At 43.0% G+C, this 22,276-nt stretch overlaps 1 protein-coding gene across 1 annotated transcript in view; it reads right to left on the bottom strand.

Annotated features, from left to right (window-relative positions):
- Positions 1-22,276, bottom strand: part of SH3RF1 (SH3 domain containing ring finger 1) — a 182,010-nt gene that overhangs the window by 23,235 nt on the left and 136,499 nt on the right. The window contains exons 5-8 of the mRNA XM_066279393.1: positions 17,354-17,656; positions 10,903-11,013; positions 3,852-3,994; positions 2,520-2,690 (exon numbers count right to left, since the gene is read on the bottom strand). Of these exons, the coding sequence (XP_066135490.1) occupies positions 2,520-2,690; positions 3,852-3,994; positions 10,903-11,013; positions 17,354-17,656 (728 nt within the window). The remainder of the gene's footprint in view (positions 1-2,519; positions 2,691-3,851; positions 3,995-10,902; positions 11,014-17,353; positions 17,657-22,276) is intronic.

The raw sequence follows: 22,276 nt of genomic DNA, 5'->3' as shown, positions 1-22,276 counted from the left end.
AGAGAAAGGCCTTGAAATGTATTCTGAGTCACAGAAAACCATACATTTCTGCTGCTCAAGAACATACAGAGACTGGGCTCAGCTTTCCAGACCAAGGCCAAACCTCTTACTGGATTCTCCTACTTCATCTCTGCACGGAGCCGGGTTTGCTGCCTGACAATCCCCCGCACTTCCACGCCTTGCTCAGTTTACACGCCTCTCCCTGCATCGCCCAGGGGCTTGTGTACTTGCACACCTGCACATACACTTACTGTATCGCCCCGTGTATAAGATGCACCTTTTGGGGAAAACATTTGGGGTCCAAAAACTGGGTGTGATACAGTGGTTGTAGATTTTTTACTTGCATTTCTCGCTGTTTCGCACTTTTTGCGCTCACTGTTGAAGACAGTGATTCGTCCTCAGACGCAGATGAGGACAAGCTAATGGATGGGAGTGTTGACCGTGATGAGGAGTTGTATGAATTTTATGATGCATAAAACTTGAGTTCAATTACTCTGTCATACATTTTTCCCCCAAATTTTGGGCCCCCAAATTAATGTGCGTGTTGTTCTACATGACAGCGTCTTATACACGGGGAAACAAGCGTTCTTGGAATGTCCTCTCTGGCTTCTCCTGACCTACCTTAATCTCATTTATGTTTCAAGATCCAGTAGAAATCCCATCATTTCAGGAAGCCTTGCTCAGGCTTAAGATTTAGGACCCTATTTCATGGGGATTTCTTTGTTCTATGACCCTGATGATAAAATAGGGTGCATTATTTTTTAGTAAATTCCTTATTAAACATTCCTGACTCAGCAGAAGTTCCTTGAAGATAGGGCCAGTGTGAAATGTCCTTTTCTGTTTTCCCAGGATCTGCAGTTACAACCGTGCAGCCAGCTCTAAACAAATACACACTGGCTGGGTTTAATTAAATTAGGTTTGGTAGAGTTTTCTGTAATGTATCGTTTTTTGATATTCATTCAAACAACAATTCTGTGTATAGTGACGTTCTACTACTACTGTTGCATAGAATATTTCATTAACTTAAACATCCTTATTATTTACCATGATGAATAATGAAGAATTAACTCTAAGTCAGCATCTCTCTGGAGACTTTAAATAATCTGTTTTTGAGTCTTATGAAAATGGTTTCCATAATTAAGTTAATATTTTGTTGTTGTTCAGTTTTTTATTTCCCTTAGTTGTTTAGTGACTTGCTTTTTTCCCCACCAGGGAGGGTCTAGCTAACCATCTTCTGGGTCCCGAATGTTTATTTTAACATATACAGAAAAGAAGGTTTATATGGATAAAAAATCTGCAAGTCAAATTAAAGCTAGCATCCTGTCACCATCTGTAACAATACTGATTTTCATTTGATTAGGCTGCTGGCCAACCTATAAATCAAGGCCAACAGCTGACAAACATGACAATTCATTAAGCCATTTATTCAAAAATCAGAGGGTTTAAGGAATGATTAAACACAGTTAAACTGGGACCGTGGGGGAGCCCATTGGCCAAACGCTAAGGCTCCGTCAATGTCGACCTTGATACCACTATAGGTCATTTTGTTCTGTTTCCCAGGCCACTTTCCTCAGTGACCAGAAGGCAGACTTACCTCTAAATAAAACAAAGAACATTTTGTGTATCTAAAAGCTCTTACTTCCCATTACTTTATAACAAGGTGTCTCAACCTTAGTGACCCTTTGGGCCAGATAACCCCCTGCTGCGGGAGGCTGGCTTGTGGACGGCAGGATCCTCAGCAGTTTCCTCAGCTTAGCTTCTCCATGCTAGATGCCAACACAACCCCCTACCACCCCCACCACAACAACCAACAATCTTTCCACACACTGCCAAATTCCCCTGGGGAGCAAAACCACCTGCAGTTAAGAAGGATAAAGGATCTATGCCATATTTAGGGAATTTCATTTCTGACTACAGTACAGAAATTAATTGCCAGAATCCAGAGGTAATCAAACTACTATTGGAAAACAGAGCCAGACCACCTGGGCTTGAGCACTTCCCCACCGTGTGATCTCAGACACGTTATTTCGTCTCTTTGTACCTCCATTTCCTCATCTATCAAGTGGAGATAATAACAGAAACTACAACAAGTTATTTAAGGACTCAGAGTTAATGTGTGCAATGCATTTAGAAATAGGACTGCCTGGCCCATAGTAAGCATGCTAGGAGTATCAAAATATAGCTCTTGTTTATATTCAACATTATACTTTTTATTTTGGAGCAGAAAAATACTGAAAACGGTCTAGTTGAGCCTTCTACATATTACTTAAAGCAAATAACTTAAAACCTAGTACATTTATTCGTAGAAACCTACAATTTCACCGACATCCACATGAAAAGTAAGCTAAGAATCTTAGCGTCAGAAAGGATCTCAGCAGACGTAGATATGAACTTTTTAAAATGTTGGCTACAGAACAGGCAATTATAACGTGAGAAGGAATCTGGATAGGCTGAGGGCCATGGAAAAGAACAAAGCTTCTCTGTTTGGGACTTAGTAAACCATTTATTCAAAACCGTACCTTGTGACTGGGGCCACATAATTACCAGGGAAAACCCCTATCTTGCTGGTGTGCATCGATGTCCCTTTAAACCAGCCATCCTGGCAACGTTCAAACACTAAAAACATCTCCCCTTTTCTCAGCTCCAGCTCATCCTCCTTCCGGGGAGTGTATGGGTAGATAGCGACATACCTAGAATAGAAAGAATATTTGATTTGGGGCTGAGTAACACACAAAACCCACAATGCTCAAAGCTCAACCTTGGTATCAAGTCTTGAATGCCGTGTAACAAATGTAAACAGAAAGTATAATCCTTTAACCTGTAACTAGTATTGGGACTTGTCTCTTGAAAGAGAGTTTACCACCTGCATTGAAAAGGCAGAGGGTTTCCGGATTAAGAACTGCCAACCTGCTCCTCCCGGTGTGAAGGTGACTATCCCACCAAATGGTGTTTGCCGGGTGTGAGAGAATTAACGCCGCTTCCCAGAGTGCCTAAGCTGCTGCTGGGACTTAGGTGCCCGCTGGGAAAATTGAGCTCTTCAAATGGCACTTGTTAGACTTGGGAAGTAGCCCCAAATGAGTCCATATGGTATCAAACCCCCTGCGAAGCCAACATGCTGCCTTCCACACACAAGCTGAACTAGCGGCTTGGGCTGCACCTGCTTTTGTATGCTCGGCCAGGAACAATATACTGACTTTGAAAACGTCGAAGAAAAATAAAGTCCAGATTGTAGAGAGTACAAAACAACCCCACAAGGCAGGGTGACTCACTCTGCCACCAAGTTAGGGAAACCAGGCAGGCAACTCTACCCAAGTGTTTTACTGGGGCTCTAAACTGTTTCACGTATAAAGTCACACAGTATAAGATCTGCAAAACTCTACTTGTATTCTGCCATGGATAAACTCTGAGCAAGATAATCACATGTTTACAGGTACCTATTCTTGGGGATTTATAGCGTTTCACACGCATTCTACAATTAGGTCAGATCTGTGTGAATACCTTCCCATTCCTCAGTATCCTAAGGCCAGGAGCGAAAATGAAGGCAGAAAGCCCACAAGGCAGCTCCATGCACATATAATATTATGAAGAAGCAAACAGCTATGTTTCCCTAAGCTATGAAAGGCCTTCCCTCAGCAGGACGGCTGCCTGGCGAGCTCTTGTATTAGGCCCATTTGGTTTCAGCCGGCTCCTAATTATATGCATGACTGGGCAGAAGTTTGCAGAACACAAACCACTTTGGTAAGCCGTAAGCCTGTCACCAGCTCGTATCAGAAAGGTGTTTCTCTACCTCTGCTGTTTGGGCTGAGTTTGAAATGAACGTGGAAGCAGTAATCAATGACACCCTCACTTACACACTGGGGCGCGTCTGAGGTCGTAAATGTGGAATCTGGTCAGCGGGTCCCGCTGTGGGCCTCGGTCCCATTCCAGCGGCGGCGGCAGCGCCTGGTGGTGTGGAGGCCAGCGGAGGGGGCGGGGGGAGAGGAGGATTCATAGTCTGGTGTAAGAAAGAAAGAGAGGAGGGAAAAAGGAACAAAGTATTTATTTATGTCTTTGATGGAAACGGGGAAGGAAAAGGAATCAGAAATCCACGGAAAAAAAGACTAATGGAATCCAAACAGAGAGGGAGCAGCAGGCTACCTAATATGAAAGCCTCCTTTAAAAAAAACTACAACAACAAAAAACACTCCTGTCTTGTTGTCCTTTAAGATCTTAAAGCCACAGCAACCTTTTTCAGCAAAAAGGTAAGTAATCACACTTGAAAGGAGGGGAAAAAAATGAAACAACTGCACGTAATTTTAAGATTAATAACACTCTTAAGTATAGAATTGGACAAGAATCCAAATGCCTTTCAAGGGGGCAGCTATAATGTCACACTGCTTGCTAGGAATTCATTTGTGAAACAATAGGGCTGCACTATATCTCAACCCATGCCTTAGGAAGAAAATTTCCTTTGATGCCCAGTCTCCAGAAAGCCCAAACAATAGCAAGCCACAATCACTGGGCTGTTGTTACTACTTTCGCTTATTCTTTTCTTCACTATGCCAGCTTTTGAAATGCAGGACTATCAAGTCTGGTAATCTTTAACAAGTACACCAGTGAAAAGCTGCTGGTTCTTTTATGGGCACAGACTAATGGGGTTCTGCCTACAGGAGTCCACGCCTTTTGGAAATCAATGGAGCAATTGTTACCTTCTGATCTACAAACCCCAGATAATTCTTTGGGGTCTATATACTGAAACTCCTGGGAAAACAGGCACACAAAGATCCACCTGAATCCCTACCTCGCTCTCCCCAAATCTTTGAACCGCTAGATATAAAAACTAAATCAAAGGAGAAATGAGGAGTCAAGAATGCATCTCAGAAAGCAAAAATGGCTTCAATACATCAGCACAGTCATAAGACAAATCCAATGACTTCTAAACATAGTTCATAACAGTCATTTGATTTCTATTTCTTGGAATAAAAATTTGAATCTCATCAACACTGACTTCATCTGCCTATTAACATCCATATATCCACAAACATAATAAACTGAGTTGAAAAAAACTTCAAATTTCTAGACATATGTAGCAACTGTCTCACACATTATATTTCAAAAAAATTTTTTTTTCTGAAAGCGACTTTCTGGAAGGATTTTCCCCATACAGCAGCTGCAGTTGTTACAGAACAGTCCATGCAGAAATAAATGAGGTGCAGAGCTGCTTACAGCGTGCGAACTGGACAAGGCAGATGCCACTTCAGAAAATCAGAACTCTGGGAACGTTCTCCGCGCAAAAGATTGGGCAACGTGGAGATTGGTTACAGCTTTGGAAATGGCACAGATTTGGGTTTAGAGCCTTCAAAACCTTTAGGAGCCCTGGCTGGTTGGCTCAGCGGTAGAGCGTCGGCCTAGCGTGCGGAGGACCCGGGTTCGATTCCCGGCCAGGGCACACAGGAGAAGCGCCCATTTGCTTCTCCACCCCTCCGCCGCGCTTTCCTCTCTGTCTCTCTCTTCCCCTCCCGCAGCCAAGGCTCCATTGGAGCAAAGATGGCCCGGGCGCTGGGGATGGCTCTGTGGCCTCTGCCTCAGGCGCTAGAGTGGCTCTGGTCGCAACATGGCGACGCCCAGGATGGGCAGAGCATCGCCCTCTGGTGGGCAGAGCGTCGCCCCTGGTGGGCGTGCCGGGTGGATCCCGGTCGGGCGCATGCGGGAGTCTGTCTGACTGTCTCTCCCTGTTTCCAGCTTCAGAAAAATGAAAAAAAAAAAAAAAAAAAAAAAAAAACCTTTAGGAAGGGGAAGATCAAGCATTCTTTCCATTTGGTCTCCTTCCAGTGACAAAGGAGGGAGAAGTGAAGCTAATCTTTGGTAAAACACTCAGCCAATGTGACCTGGGCAGTTCATGGGTAATAACACACCCGAGGGTTGACAGGTGAGATAACAAGTCTAGACTGGACATCAAATAATATACAGAGACGGTCATACTAACACTTAACTGATTTCCATTTAAATCTTCCTAAGCCTGAACTCAAACAGCGTGGCTACAGACAGGCAGAAGACAAATGACATGTGCCCAACAGGAGCCCGACAGTAACTGCTCCTAGAAATGACATACTTAACACAGTCCCGAAGGCACAGACCCAAAACGCTCCATCCCACACTCTACGTAGAATTCCACTTCAAGAGGAAAGGAAATTCAAACTGCCTGATATATTTTAACTCATTAAGACAGAGGCTGTATTGAATTGGTCCTAAGACAAAGAAGGCAAGGGTATCTGCAGACCTGATAGAAAATATATGTCAGACTTTGTTAACAAAATGTTAAAAAAAAAAAAGGTCATTTCTCGTAGTTAGCAAATACAGTCAACAAATGGTTCATATACTTTACTTTTACAAAGAGTAAATAGTAGGCACTGGAAATATCGATAAAAGAAGATATTCTGAAAAAAATCCCAGAGCTTGTGCTTGAGAAAAAAATAGTTATAGCTCCCTTTGTCTGACTGAAATAGACAATCTCACTAAAACTGGGCAGGATTTTCCCCGGTGCTGGGTTGCCCGTACTTGGGGAAATGTGTGTATGTGTGTGCACGCATATCCACGGGTATATAAGCACACAAAGACGAAAGAAGAAAGTCTGATTCAAATCAGATTCCTAGATGTTGCTCAGCCCTGTGGGATTGGGAAAATGATAGGGCTCTGTGAGTCCAGGGCTGTGACAGACTAGGAAATTCTGTGGGTTGCTTTATAAACAGCCTAAGCAGAAATAATCTGGTGATGTGGAAGTTCAAAAGGTAACCCACTGTGTGCTGCACTTCAGTTAGCCTGCTGTCCTGCAAGACCTGAGATCTCTCCAGAGCGGACCACAGCCTTTCATTCACCCAGAGCTGACCCGGAGACCTGCCTATTACTTCACAGCCTGGGCCAGCTGCGGCTCCAGAGGCCAAGACGCACTCTCCTCCAGCAGGAAGAAACAGGAACGAAAACACCGAAGACCCTGCTAGCACAGGTGACATTTCGCTAACAATATTTCAGTGGCTTACTATTGTACAGAACCAAATACCATACTTCAATGCCATGTTCACTAGCTACTTGCATATTTAAATTAATAGGGGCTTAAAAAGTGCTCATTGCTTTACCGAAATGCAGCATGTCCATATTATCAAGGTAAAGTTGTCCATAGTGATGGCCCAGACAGGGGTTAGATCTGGAGTTGGCTAAAGACAAGGTCCATTAGGTCTTTTTCTTTCTTTTGTTTTGGGTTTAACACATTGAACACCAGTAAAATCATCTGTCCAGTGAGCTAACCAGAGCTAGGATTCAAAAGCAGTAAGGAAGGCTTCCCATCAGCATCAGGACTGACACTGAAATAAGACCCACAATCCAAATCCTGACATTTATAATTGAGTATTGAAATGATATCCCTTTCCTGTTTTCTTCTTTATTTTCTTTTTTTTTTCCTTTTATTGATATTACAGAAAGATGAGAGAGAGAGAGAGAGAGAGATAGAGAGAGAGAGAGAGGTGGGGGGAATGAGAGGTATCAACTCATGGTTGCTTCACTTTAGTTGTTCATTGGTTGCTTGTCATATGTGCCTTGACGACATAAGCCCAGGGTTTTGAACCGGCGACCTCAGCATTTCAGGTCAACACTTTATCTGCTGTGCCATAACGGGCCAGGCCCTTTCCTGTTTCTTGCTTTAAATGCCAACACTCATTCAAAGAACTATTTTTTTATTTATATTTTATTTTTATTGAACTTCTTGGGATGACATTGGTTCATAAAATTACAGAGGTATCAGCTGTACAATTCTGTAATATATCATCTGTAGATGGTATTGTGTGTTCACCACCCTAAGTCAAGTCTCCTTCATAATCATTTACCTCCCTCTTTACTCTCTTCTACCTCCTCCCACCTCTCTTTCCCTCTGGTAATCACCATACTGTTATCTGTGTCTATGAGGCTTTTTCTCGTTGCTTAATCCCCTCACCTTCTTTCACCCAGCCCCTCCACACCCCTCCCCTCTGACAGCTGTCAGTCTGTCCCAAGTAGCCATGTCTCTGTTGCTATTTCGCTAGTCAGTTTATTTTGTTCATTAGATTCCACATATAAGTGAGATCATACGGTGTTTGTCTTTCTCTGATTGGCTTATTTCATTTAGCACAATATTCTCCAGATCCATCCATGCTGTCATACAAGGTAAGATTTCTTTCTTTTTTACGGCTGAGTGGTATTCCATTGTGTAAATGTACACAGCTTCTTTATCCACTCACCTACTGATAGGCACCTGGCTGCTTCTAAATCTTGGCTATTGTAAATCACACTGCAATGAACACAGGGGTTTTTAACTGGGGCTAAGGACTGCAGGCTAGCTCATCAGTAAAGTGCTTTGCACTGGAATTTTAGGTAAAAAGTCACTGAGAATGAAGGGCTCACTTTTCTTGCTGACTGTCCCTTTCGTGTGCATCTCCCTCACACACCTCCCAAAATAAAAAGGGACAGATTTGGGGCATTTCTGGATTCTGTGGGAAAATACTACTTAATATCCCTCAACCCCACTTAAATCTAACATTTTTAATGCAAAAATAACATTTCTGCCAACCTATCAGGGACTTTGAGATCTAGACATCTCCTGGAATGACAGACATGTCTGTTTGTCATTAGTTTTTCATTAAAGGAAATTGCCACAGTAGATATACCATTTATAAACCTTCCTCTTGCTTAACATGCAAGCTTCCTCAGGTAACCCTCGGATGAATTTGTTGGCTGTAAATTAATTTTTGTATATTCATGCTCTCTTGTGCCCTGTCCCATTGATTTGCCCTAGAGTGTGCCTCCAGCTAAGAGCAGCTGGAGATTTACTGTATCACAACATTTTTAACCCACAAGGGGTGAAACTCAGGCAGCTCTAAGTCTTTCCCACTAAGTTTTCTAAGATCGGGAAAGTTAGGCTTTTTCCCCCTGAAGCAATCAAGTTGGGATTTTTTCATACGAATTAGTCATCTGGAAATGGGAATACTAACTGGTTGGAGATGTGTCGTGTCAGGGTGGAAAGGGAAGGAGAGAAAGGAGTCTTCTCTGAAGGTGAGAGGGCAGGATGGTGAGGGGCCTTGACTCCAGTTAGGATAGCTGGGGCTACCAGAACCTTAGGGAAACCACCCTGCAGGAAGTTAGCGGAACTTCATCTTCTCACTAGAGGTTATCAATGCAACTTACCCTCCCGTATCTGACTCTTACACTATCAAGGAAGCTACAGTCATTCTGGAAACACACGCTCAAAAAAAAAAACCAAAACAACATTTAACCTTTAACCAGTACATTATTAACTTCCACTTAAATACAAGAACATGCTTAACGCTATAAAACATTTTCAAAAATCTAAGTCAAACTAGGTAATAACTGCATTTATTTACATCCCACCTTGTTTCAAAGTCGGTTTTCAATGATTTATAGAATGTATCAAGACAAATATAAGAGAAAAAACAAGGCAAAAGGAAAACGAGAATAAAACAAGATGGAGCCAACGTTTTGACTAATAACATTGTGAGGTCCCAGCTACAGAAGGGTACCAATTTGGCTCTAAGCATTCTAGCAGAGGGAAATATAATCTTTACAACGTATATAAAAACCCACAACCTAAAAGCAAACCAGCTGCTTAGAAGCCTCACTATTCCTGGGACAGAGAGCAGAGAAAACCATGACCAAATGAACCAGGCACTCCAAAGCATCCTGAGAGAAAAACAGTGGCTCATGCCACAGGCTCGCCTTGAAACAGTCCCTGGAGGCCAATAACAAGCTGACTAGTCGTCAGCCCTCTCCGCGTTCTAGGTGTGCTGCTAACTCTGGAGTAGGTACTATTAGGATCATTTCATAGAGAGAGAGGCGGAGGCTTAAAGAGGGTGAGTCAGTTTTCATGGTCATATAACAAATGAGTGAAGGAACTGGACTTCCAACCCAGGTATACTCACACATACCCACATCATACCACACACACACACACACACACACACACACACACACAGCCACAGCATTTCTCTCAAAGCATCACAACCAGGTAAGATTTGGTACAGCAATTTACAGAGGTAGAGTCCACTGGGACATCTGATTTAGTGATCTTTTCTACCCTCATTCAACTCAGCACTGAAAGAAATAGTCTGAAAGTGTCAGTCAAGGCACTGGCCTGGATCAGAGATGCCTCACAACTGCTGGTTCCATGCAGCTCAATTTTAGGAAACAGCGATTTAAACTATTATGTTTCTGCTACCTGAGGTTGCATTTGCTTGTTTCCTCCCTTTTAATTTTCTCTCTAGAGTGTTCTCCTTCTTTGTATCTATCTCCCCTGGCTGCCCTCATTCTTCCTAGTAATTTCCCCTGGTAGGATGTTTTATAGCAGGTAGTGTTCAGATTCTGTCTGCAAAATGCTCGGTTTGCAAAAAGAAAACCACCACAATCTGAGGGGCTTTCCAAGGCATCAGAGACCTCTGGGCAGCCATGGGTGTAGTTAAACCAAGAGAAGACAATTTGACTTGAAATCAATTTAACATGTGACTGTAGCAAACCATTGAGCCTTTGCGATCCTTGGCTTCCTCAGTAGTTCTATTAATGTGTCTTTGCAAGAAGTAAGCAAGATCTAGAAACTCGAAGGAAATAAAGGGTTACACCTTCAGGAAAACAGATGAGCATTAAAAATATTTTACAGAGTTCTCTCATTGCTTCAGGCCAGGGATCCCTCCCTGTTAAAAACGATTGCAGGTTGCAGGCAAGAAGTTTTCTAGTTTTTCTGTAAGATGAACAGAAATAATAGATCACAGATAGAGATACACCCCACCTAGCAGGTGGCATGTACACTGCAGGTGTTGGGAGGTGGAGTGCACCAGGTTAACACAACTAACGCCTAAGAGAGAAGCCGAGGAGGGAGAAACTACTCACTCCTAGCGCGGCTGTATAGGGAGCGTCCGACGGGAATGTGAACGACGGGCCCGTTGTCACTGGGCTGCTGGGGGGCGGGGTCACGATTAACCCGGTGGTACTTATGTGAACCTGCCAAGAAAAGAAAAGTTCATGAAAAGACTATATGTAATATAATAGATTACGCAGGCTAAACCTTGGGAAGGTAAGTCACCATGTTTTTTTAAATCTGAAGTTATTATTTTTGGAAGAGAGAAGCCGTTTCAGTTGATTCAACCCCAAACTTACTGCTTACTTAATCCACATTAAGATACGTGGAAGTCACGTGGTAAACGCCGGTCACTACGGTGTTCCCCACACAGAACTGAACCGCTGTCGCCTTCCACAGCAACAGGCTGCCTCACTCGGGATGCTGCGTCCACCCATCGGCTTTTCAGACAACCCGGCCCTTCAGGCCGGCACTCCACTGGCCTGCTAACAATTTCCCTGGAGATCCTGTTGAAATGAGTCATAGCTGAATGCTCCACCCACCTGTCTATCAATATGTTCAATCTGTGTGAAATGTGTAAGGTGTTTTGCTATTTTCAGAATCGTTTTCATGATTTCTACCTTTCAGGGGGGACACATAATTAAAATGCAGCTGCCCAAATTCCTTATAAAGCATTTACTTATAAAGCATTGAAGGGAACAATGTCAGGCCAAGTTAGCTGTTTTCATAGGTGTCTTAGCCATGATACTACCTAAGATTTATTTACTAGAAAGACATCGAGTTGTTCAGGTCATTTCATTGCCTGTGTTCAGTTACTCGATCCATTTCAGCCTAGGGGCACGTCAGGTCCGACTGCAGAGTGTCACCTGATGCACAGAACCAGGAGGGTGGGTTCCTGCACAAGCCATGTTTCCTCTTCTCAGCAAAGAAACGTGGTTGGCTGCTACCTTGCTTCCCCATGGAAACAATGCTCTACCAAAAATGGTAGGCCTTTTGTAATGAGAACTTAATCCCAAACATTCCCTCAACTCCCATAAATTAAGAAAAAAGACTGTCAGGACAAAGAAAAGCCCAGAGATTCGTTAGTTCCCAGAAGGCCTAAAGAGGACATTCAGTACCCACTGGGTTAGCCACTGCCAGGGCCAAGGAGAGTCAACTTCACAGTGTTTGATTTATTTTTACCAATAAGTCTGTGTTGTACATGGAATCTCCATCTCTTTAAAATCACCTCTGTATCTGCTGATTGAACCTAAACAGATTCAAGAGGTGCCACTAATAAGTTTTCCCTCAACCTTTCATTTTCCTGTCTCTTCTGTGAATCAGAGTCTATTTCTAATCAACTTGTAATGGGAAACACAATGGTTTGTCATTCCTGGAATAAAACCTAATTGTACCTGACCCGGTGGTCGCACAGTGGACAGAGCGTCAGCCCGGGATGCAAAGGACCCAGGTTCGAAATCCCAAGGTCGCTGGCTTGAGCGCGGGCTCATCTGGCTTGAGCATGGGCTCACCAGCTTGATCCTGGGGTCGCTGGCTTGAGCCCAAAGGTCACTGGCTTGAAGCCCAAGGTCACTAGCTTGGCTGCAGCAACCCTACCACCACCACCCCGTCAAGGCACATATGAGAAAGCAATCAATGAACAACTAAGGTGCTGCAACAAAGAACTGATGCTTCTCATTTCTCTCCCTTCCTGTCTGTCCATCCCTATCTGTCTCTCTCTCTGTCACTTTGTCTTTCTCGCTAAATAAATAAAAATAAAAAACCCTAATCGCCCTTAGCTACTTTACCCAATAAATCTGTTTATAAACATGCTCCAATGGCATCTGCAAGTTGGCATCACATAACATAGGGAGTTTTTCTTAGACACAAGGAAGGCCACTTCAAAGTGTGCACCATTACCAAGGAACCCGGTGAGGCAGGAGAAATCCCATCAAAACACAGCTTCCTTGGCTGGACCCTACAAATATCTAAAAAAGATCTCGGTACTAACTGACATTTCTCTACAAGGCCCAGACAACGGGGAGTGAGGATAATTAGCTGCTAATGAGCGCAGGGTCTGGGACAGCTAAGTCACGCCACATCTTTGGCCCTCGGTGAGGAGCGGGCCGGAGGTTCCCTAAGGTCTCCGGCATTCAGACGCAGCAGCAGCAGCAGCAGCGCCGTGGTGAGAGCATGGCGGACTCCGCGTGCGTCGGCCCAGCGCAGAGCTGCTTCCAGCACAGGGGTAGCGCAAGAGAAAACAGAGGCTGCTACAGAAGGGCTGAAAGCAGAAGAAAAGCGGCTGAGGGTGGGCGTGGCCAGAATAAATGCCCCAGTAGGGACCGCTGACCTCAGGCGATGCTCATCCTTTTCTCCTGGAACTGCAGATGAGGGAGGTCTCCCTAAAAGAAAGGTCTGGGGTGGGGGTGGGGGTGGGGGGGAAGAAGGGGCGGAAGCAAATGGGAATGAGGGGGTGGATTTTCTGGCTTCCCCTAAAGTGCCACGAAAACATTATTATGAATCACTCCTCCAGTTGGCAGAGGTCAAAAATCCACGGGTGTGTCCAGAGGCGCAGACAAAACGTCTCGGTTGCTTGTAGGTGCTTTTACAGGTGTCAGTCACAGATATCTGTGCGCATCTGTTCTGGTGACCCACTTGGACAGCAGAGCCTATGAATGATCTTCTAATTTACATACTGGAAAGTTCAGCCTTCACTCAATAGTCACCAAATAAAATAGCAAGCAAGCCCTTTGCTCCTTTCTTCGGTTCATTCCCCATCCTGTTGCCTAACACTTGAACAGAAAGATCTCCGACTGCCATCTCAAATATGAGGCCGAGGACCTAACCATACGGGGGAATGTAAACTGCAAAGCACCATACCACCAGTACGGAACCACCCATATGAAGATTCCACTTGGGTGAGATAAAAATGAACACCCACTCCTTTAAGCCCCTTAGTTTGGATTTTTAAAATAGATGCAACCAAACCTAATCAAGGAAAAGCAAGACAGAAATCAGGCCAATAGCAGGAGATACATTCAGCCATGGGCCTCAGTCACATCCACTGAGAGGTCTTCTCCTGCTCAGAAGAACAGGAGAGCCCTTTTTCTTTTTTCTTTTTTTATATTCAGTGAGAGGAGAAGAGGCAGAGAGACAGACTCTGGCATGCACCCTGACCGGGATCCACCCAGCAAGCCCACAGGGGGACTGTACTCTGCCCATCTGGGTCATTGCTCAGTTGCTTACCAACCGAGCTCTTCTTAGCACCTGAGATGGAGGCCATGGAGCCATCCTCAGCACCCAGGGCCAACTCACTCCAATGGAGCCATGCCTGAACGGGGTGTGTGTGTGTGTGTGTGTGTGTGTGTGTGTGGAGAAGCAGATGGCACTTCTCCTGCATGCCTTGACCAGAAATCAAACCCCGAACATCCAAAGGCCGGGCCAATGATCTACCACTGAGCTAACCAGCCAAGGCCAGGAAAGCCCTATTTTAAACAGCCTCGCCAACACCTGTTCTCCACGTCCACTCATCCTCATGGTCATCAGAGTGTTTGCTGGTCACATATGCTACACACATTCATCACTTTATTGTGGGCCGTGTTTGCCTCTAATGTACACAGTACCCCAGTCGAGTCATGTTTTCTGTAAACCTAGGCTGCAGAAACCAGGCAGCACTTCAAACAACTCTCATCCTCTCCTAGAAATAACCTCTCCCCGAGACAACCTGCTCCCACTGAAACCAGAATGCATTAGAATATGGGAGGAAGGTGGAACGGTTGAAGGGGAAACTGTTTCCAGTGGAACACAGATAGAGCCTTGTCTCCTAAGTGATTCAAACCCAAACAAAAATAGCTCTCCTTTTACAGTCCTCATTCCCAGCTCCAGTGTGGCAGCGGCAGATATGCTCACACCTGACTCCGAGGTCTCGACAAAAGAAGACAGAAGTGCCAGGTTTACCTTCCTTTCTCTTTTAATTTTCTCTACTGCCAAAAGATTACCATCTAGTCTTTTAAAGTAATTCCCACTGTGAGCTGCCTGTAGTCTCGGCAGAAATATATCTTTTATTTTATGAAAACATCACTTGGGCAAATGTGGCTTGGTCACAAAATAAAAAAAACATACTCAAATGACTCCGTTTTTTATTTGTGAATGGCCTCCTCCACCAGAAACAACTCAAAAATCTTCAGTTTAGTATCTTTCCAGAGCAGCTTCACTGGGTACTCTGTGCTCTTGCCAATAGTCTATTTTTCACATAGTATAGTTACATGTAAAATACAGGGGGTCCTTGGGTTATGACCGCCTCGACATACAACATTTTGAGTTTATAACACTCACTCCTATAAAAACTTAAAAAAATTCATATGTGAGTGTTTTGGCTTACACCCTTAGCATCGTACTTGTGGGCTACGTGGGCGAACTAGTTTGGCTGCATGCAGCAGGAGAATAGGCAGTGATGCGGTGTATGAGTGAGGGAGCTGGCGTCCCCCAGTACACTTACCTACGCCATTTTGGACTGTTAAAAGCTCAAGTGTTCCATTTGTGTTAGGCTAGGGTGTGTTTTGACTTACATCAAAATACGGGTTATATCACTGTCACAGGAATGGAGCTGTGTCATAACCCGAGGACCCCCTGTAACATGGTTCTCCTCTCTACCCATTTTTCAAGGGACTCATTCATTCAATAAATATTTGGGTGCTTCTTGTATGTCTGACATTTGAGTTTGATCAGTAAACAAAACAAACACCTCTGCCCTTGTTGTTCTCACATTCTAGTAACGTGTATGTGTGTGTGTCCTATTTCCTCATAAAATCAAAAGTTTCATGGCTCTACCACCTAAAACACACCAAAAAACCGCAATCCCTTCACCCTGGCCAGTTGGCTCAGTGGTAGAGCGTCAGCTTGGCCTGTAGAAGTCCAGGATTTGATTCCTAATCAGGGCACACAGGAGAAGCAACCATCAGCTTCTTCACCCCTTCCTTACCCTCTTTGTTTTCTTTCTCTCTCTCTCTCTCTCCCCCTCTCTCCCTTTCTTTCTCTCTCTCTCTCTCTCTCCCTTCCTTCCTTCCTTCTTTCCTTCCTTCTCTCTCTCTCTCTCTCTCTCTCTCTCCAGTAGCCATGGTTCAAATGGTTTGAGCAGGTTGGCCCCAGCACTGAGGATGGCTACATGGCCTCACTTCAGGCACTATAATAGCTTGGTTACCCAAGCAATGGAGCAGTGGCCCCAGATGGGCAGAGCATCACCCCATAGGGGGCTTGCCGGGTGGATCCCAGTCAGGATGCATGTGAGAGTCTGTCTGTCTGCCTCCCTGCCTCTCACTTAATTAAAAACAAAACAAAACCCTACAATCCTGTTTAGAGAGTTAGAACCATCTAATTCACAACCTACAGTATCAATCTAAAGAAGCAGGGTCAAGTAAACGGGTCTGAAAGAAAATAACTTTTTAATAATATTAGCAAGGAATGCCAAAAACCATTGTAAATATTTATTCGGTTGTCAAACAGACACTTATTAAACCTGTGTGGGTTTCTTGAGGATAAGGACTGTGTTTGTTGGCTTCTTTTTTCTTTCTTTCCTTTAAGGGAAAATAATTTATTCTCATGTTGTTGTTTTTTAAACCACAGCTATAAATACTATAGTGCAGAATATAAAATCTGCATGAATTTTTAAAATAAAACATGAGACTTGAAAGAAGTTTCTCCTGCTTGTGGCAGGCTACTTTGGACTGGGCTCTCTGGCCTTTGGGTTGAGAAAAATACAGCCATCATCTAATTGGATAACCACAACTGTTGCAGTCCAGAATTAAGGCCTAAAATAGGGAAGTCCTACATCTTATTTTGTTTGATGTACCCAGTTCCATGAAGAATCTACAATAACACACCCAGTAAGCATTCGCCGAATGAATGAATCAACGTTCCCAATCATCTTGAGCATTTTTTATTCATGCAGAAATAATGTATAACTATTTTTTATGACAGTCCAAGATCTTGATGAATGAATGAGCTTTTAAAAAAATGTCAGGCCAATTTCTAACTTAAATGAAATGTTTCTTCGTGTCCTTTTCCTGTTAACTCTGACCAGAACTCCCAAATATCAAGGCAGGCTACACAGATGTAGGCTGCACAGATGTAGGCAACTGCAAACTCTGAGTTTTGACCACAGCATCTTCAGTTTGGATGGAGACCAAGTTTCCAGTGGCAAGATCTCCCAAAGTAGCTTTCTATAAAACTGAGTGACTGCTTGGCAAGACTGACAGGTATCATTTAAATCATCTTGTGATTTCTCATCTGGCCTTTGACAGCGACTGTATAGCTCTGGGTTACTACACTCAAGTGATTTTGCCCTTCTCCATTTTCCCACCTGCAGAATGAGAAAGGCTTTGCTCCCCAGGAAAGCAATTCTCTTCTGAAAGTAAAAACAAACACCACTTTTCAGCGGGTGACCAAACATGCCATTGACTCGACCCCTTTGTGAGGGGCCTCTTTCCACGCCCTTCGGACCCGTACCTGAGAGGGGGCGCTGCAGGAGAGGCCGGACAGCTCACTGATCCGCGCGGCGGCGGTGGGGTTGCTGGAGCTGATGAGGACCGGAGGGCTGATCTCCATGGAGTGCCGGTTCTGGGCCGCCTGCGAGGACTTGCTGGCCATGGTGAGGGAGGTGAAGGAGTGCCGTTTTTTGGTGTTCTTCTTGGTGTCGGAGTGCTTCGGGGCCACGCTGCCCTGAGCCGCTGCCGAGGGACCTTCAGGGGCATCAGCTCCGGGCACGGGAGGTTTGTCCCACTCGATCAGCTGCTTAGCGGCCGAGTTAAACTGCAAACCAGCAAATCAACGCAAATTAGACACTCCCCAAGGACTCACTGAGATGTATTTTCAACATGCTTTTATCTAAAATTGAACATCACCACTTAAAGTTAGCATATGTAAGTATGCATATACATATTGTTTCCATGTAAGATAACATTTCTCTCAATACTGGGATTTCATTGTATGTAGTGTCTACATCACAGGTAGATGCTAATTTGAGAATAAACAATTCCAATGCAAGGTTAAGAAACCATTTTTTCCATGAATCTTCAGAATATCTTATTTTAAAACTGGCCATTAACAAAGACTTATTTCAGTTCACTGATGAAATTTAGAGAAGAGCAATTTAAAAAGGTACGTTTATCTGACTAAAGACTCAGTGGTCCAGCAATGGCTGGGTATGTGCTCAGAGCACAGCTGAACAATGAAGGGGCGGCTTCTGGGCAAGGTGATGAGGAATAAAGACATATGTGTTAACTCCTATGCTTCTGTATAAATTTGGGGGATCCTCACAAAAAGGTGGGCAGAAACTCTCAATATATTTTTGTCATGCCATTGTGTCAATTATTTTCACATGTGCTTAAATATTAAATCATGACAAGGTAAGACGTGAGATTCAAGTCCTGTTGGCAAGCTAACTCACTCTATTTGAAAAGTTGTCTGAGTATAAATGCAGTAAAGGTCCAAGGACCAAAAGCTGTGCAGTGAGCTGATAACACCAGCAAGAAAAGAAAGAACAGAAGGCTTTTCTTTTCCCTGAGGTAAAAGATATTTCTGGAAACCTTCAGTGCAAATAAGCTGCATGTAACTTACCTAGATATTACAATAATGGAAAAATATTGAGTATAAATTAACCTCTCATAATATACAATGAGATAAAACAAAACTTTTTAAAGGTAATTTGGGCTGCCTGGCTGGGTAGCTCAGTTGGTTAGAGCGTCCTTCTGATAAGCCAAGATTGTGGATTTGATCCCAGGTCAGGGTACATACAAGAATCACACAATGAATGTGTAAACAGAAAACAAATCAATGTTTCATTCTCTCAAATCAATAAAAAAATTTTAAGGTAATTTAGGTAATAGGAAAAATAACAGAGATTTTCCCATCTCCACATCGCACGCTCAGTGCTCCACATATACCTTTAGATAAAATAACACCATCAAATATTATTTTTCACCTACCTAAATGGTTAGGACTGTGTCTTTTCATCCTGCTGATGTGAATGTCCTACTAGAAGAATGGAAATCCTGTCGGTCAATATTTCACAGTGAACTTGCTTTGGCCCAAGTGGCTGCTCACAAAGCTGTATTAATTGCAGTTCAGTAAGCAGGGCTTCTATAGATGACTGCAGATTGATTAACAATTTGTCCCTGTGGTCCACCCAAGGACTCAAATTCATCTGGCCTGTCTGATCTATAATTAGGAGAGCACATCTTTTTCAAACACAAACACACCTTTCCTTAAGACTGAAAGGATTTCTTCCCTGTGATGACTTGGAATAATAGGCAAGAGTGCCCAGTAACACCTATCAATGCCTGAAGCACCGACGGCGGAGAAAGAGAACCATGACTCTCTGTGCTTTGTGTTCAGGGATGAAGAAATGAGGTTCTACTGAAGGGTGGTCTTGTCATAGCATCATGATGGCATTTGATCAGGAGATCCAGAATTTGCCAATCCCACCTTGGTCTAGCCCTCCCACCTCTAGGTGGTCCCCAAGAGAATCAAATGCCTCAAGAAAGCAACGTAATGCTTTATTTTTTATGGTGAGAAACGTCCAAATCTCAATCCTCCTTCTCACACAAGCTGGGTATAAGAAATCTGAAATCCAAGGAGACAGAAGAGTTAGTCCTCTTCCCTCATCCCAAACTGTCACCCCAGTGAGATGAAGGGCAGTGCACCCAGCAAGGCCAGAGGACAAGGACTCAGAGAAAGCCTTCTTCCAATAGAAGCTCATTGAGTCCCCAAGGCACAAATCCTCAAAAGCATGACCTAATCAGTGTGCTAAAATTGGACCAATAAACTCGGCAGCATCCTGTTGCACTGAGTAAGAGATAGAGGAAGGCACCGAGAAGCCTTCCTCCCCATTGAGGCCAAAAAATATGAATAGAGAAAACTATTACATCTGCTTAGTATCACAGTTGACTTAATTCTGGAGCCAAACCATAGTCTCCATTAGCAGCATCTGTACCGAAACCATCTGAAATATTACTGGTCTAGTTACGGTCATACCCAGCCACGAGTCAGTTAATAGTTAGTATTGTATAACTATTTTAGGTTCCTATATGCTGTGTTCTCATAAAAATATCTAAGAATTAATTATTATTCCCTATATTTCCTGCTGGGTTTTTTTTTCTCAATAGAAAAATACTTCCGTTGTGTCTTTTTCTATATCAAATACTTTCCATCACAATAAATAGACATTGAGCACCTGTTATGTGCCAGATAATGTGCTAGGTGCTGAAGATCTACAGATGCAGAGACATGATGCTTGCCCTGAAGGAGTTTATAAACACAGACATATAACTAGCCACATGCACTCATAATTTCCTATGTTGGGCTTCTTTCACTCAACAATATACTTTTTTCCCCAGATTTATCTATATTGCTCCATGAATCAGTCATTCTTTATAATTGTTGTGGAATATTTCATTGTGTGGATATACCACAATTTATTTATCCATTCTATTGTTGATTTCTATCTAGGTCTTCCCTTCCCTCCCCTCTCCTCTTTTCTTCTTCTCTCTTCTTCCTCTTCCCTTTCCTCCTCTTCCTTCCTTTCTCCCTCCCTCCTTCCTTGCCTCCCTCCCTCCCTCCCTTTCTCTTTCCCTCCCTTCTTTCTTTTCTATAGATTTTGGCTACTAACAACAATGCTGCCATGAATAATCTCGCACCAGCCTTTTGGTGGATATTGCGTATATGTCCAGACACAGAACTGCTGGACCACAGGGTTGGGCGTGTTTAGAAAAATGGAGTCTATGTGCAGAAGCACGCATATGCAGGTGGATACTTGGCGTGTTGCCACCAGCAAACTGCAGACAGATGACCACAGTTCTAGGACTCACATAGCCATTTACCGCGTGACCCTTCCTGACGGCAGCTTTCTCATCTACAACATAAGGAAGCCAGAGCCAGTGACCATTTTGTCTCTTTGAGCTCCCCACATGTATAATGATCTCATTTTAAACAGGTCTACAGGTAGTTCATTTTCCCAGTTTGTCCCTTTTATTTCTACTCCTCTAAATAGCCTGCTATATATATTTTTGCCACATTGCATTTTTACACGTGGATGTCAGTATGTGTTAGCAAAACGTTGTCATATTTTAAAATTCCTTCAGAGTTCTTCTAAAGGAGCAGAGGTCAGCATTAAGGAACAGCATTTGCTACCTTATAGGCTATAAAGAAAATCCTAAAGTTAGGATGATTTGGTAGAAGCATGAAGTAAGTCAGGCAGAAACTTAGAGACTTCTGCTGCAAGTATAACTTAACCTGGGTAACTATAGGAATGCAAGAGTCTGACAGGAGGGAGTTTGATAAAGTTCATTTATGAATGTTTAAGCTCAGTAGTGTAGGCTTCTGACATTTATCTAGCCATGACCTTTAAGTTTAGGAGTGCACTCATCACCTGCAAGAAAATTTATATCCTAAAATACCTTCTTCCAAATACTTGGTAAGGAATATTTAATAAGATGTAGGTTGGATACAGGGTAAAATTCACATGCTAGAGCTAAAAGCATGGATTAGTAGGCTTTGCTGATCTTAGAGCTTGAATGCCCCTTTTTGGTAAACCTTAAAGAACTTGTCTTTGAGTTTATCAAAAGTATAAATAAACATGAAAAAGGAAAAACAAATAATAATGACAATAACAAGGTAGCTTAAGAAATATCAAACTAATTTTTGGTATGTGGGTTGTCCCCTTTGCTAAAGAGAATATAGCCTTTTTAAAAGACAGAACTTACTATTTTAAAGAGAACAAAAGTATTTAATGAGCACTAACATGAATACGCACTATTTTTTATGAAGCTTTAGCGATGAATCAGTCTCTAGTTTCTGAGCACTTGAGAACACAAATAGTAGGTTTGAGGAATTTATAACCTACTAGAGTGCCCTCAACCTAACAATTTTTTGATAAAAGGCAAAATAAAAGACTTTAAAAAATATATTATAAAATATACCTTCCATATATTTTCTATGTAGATGTTGTTAAGTATGCATCTACTTCATTAACTTTGACACATGCAGCACATACTACCATCTTGTCCTCTAACAGTATCTCATGAACGTCTCTTCAGGTCCATAGACTCAGGCTTAGAGCACGCTCTCTGACTGCAGAGACCTGTCACTGTATATACTATAACTAGGCACGCCTTCGCCAGCGTATCTGCAAGGTAATTCTAAAAGTGAAACGGTCAAATCAAAGTGTAAGCTGAGAACATTCTTTTGAAGGATATTGCCATATTGAACTCCAAAAAAAGGCCAATTTTCATCACCTCCAATAATGTATGAAAAAGCCCATTCTCCTATATTGTTAACAGCATTAAGTGTTAGCAATCATTTTAAAACTTCTATTAGTTGGAGAGGTGAGAAAACTCTGCTTTCATCTGTATTTCTCTGTTTGTTAACAAGATT

The sequence above is a fragment of the Saccopteryx bilineata genome, chromosome 1 (genome assembly GCF_036850765.1).
Source record: "Saccopteryx bilineata isolate mSacBil1 chromosome 1, mSacBil1_pri_phased_curated, whole genome shotgun sequence".
Lineage (NCBI taxonomy): Eukaryota > Metazoa > Chordata > Mammalia > Chiroptera > Emballonuridae > Saccopteryx > Saccopteryx bilineata.
The sequence above is the reverse complement of the archived record's forward strand: the minus strand, read 5'-3'. Positions and strand labels throughout refer to the sequence as shown.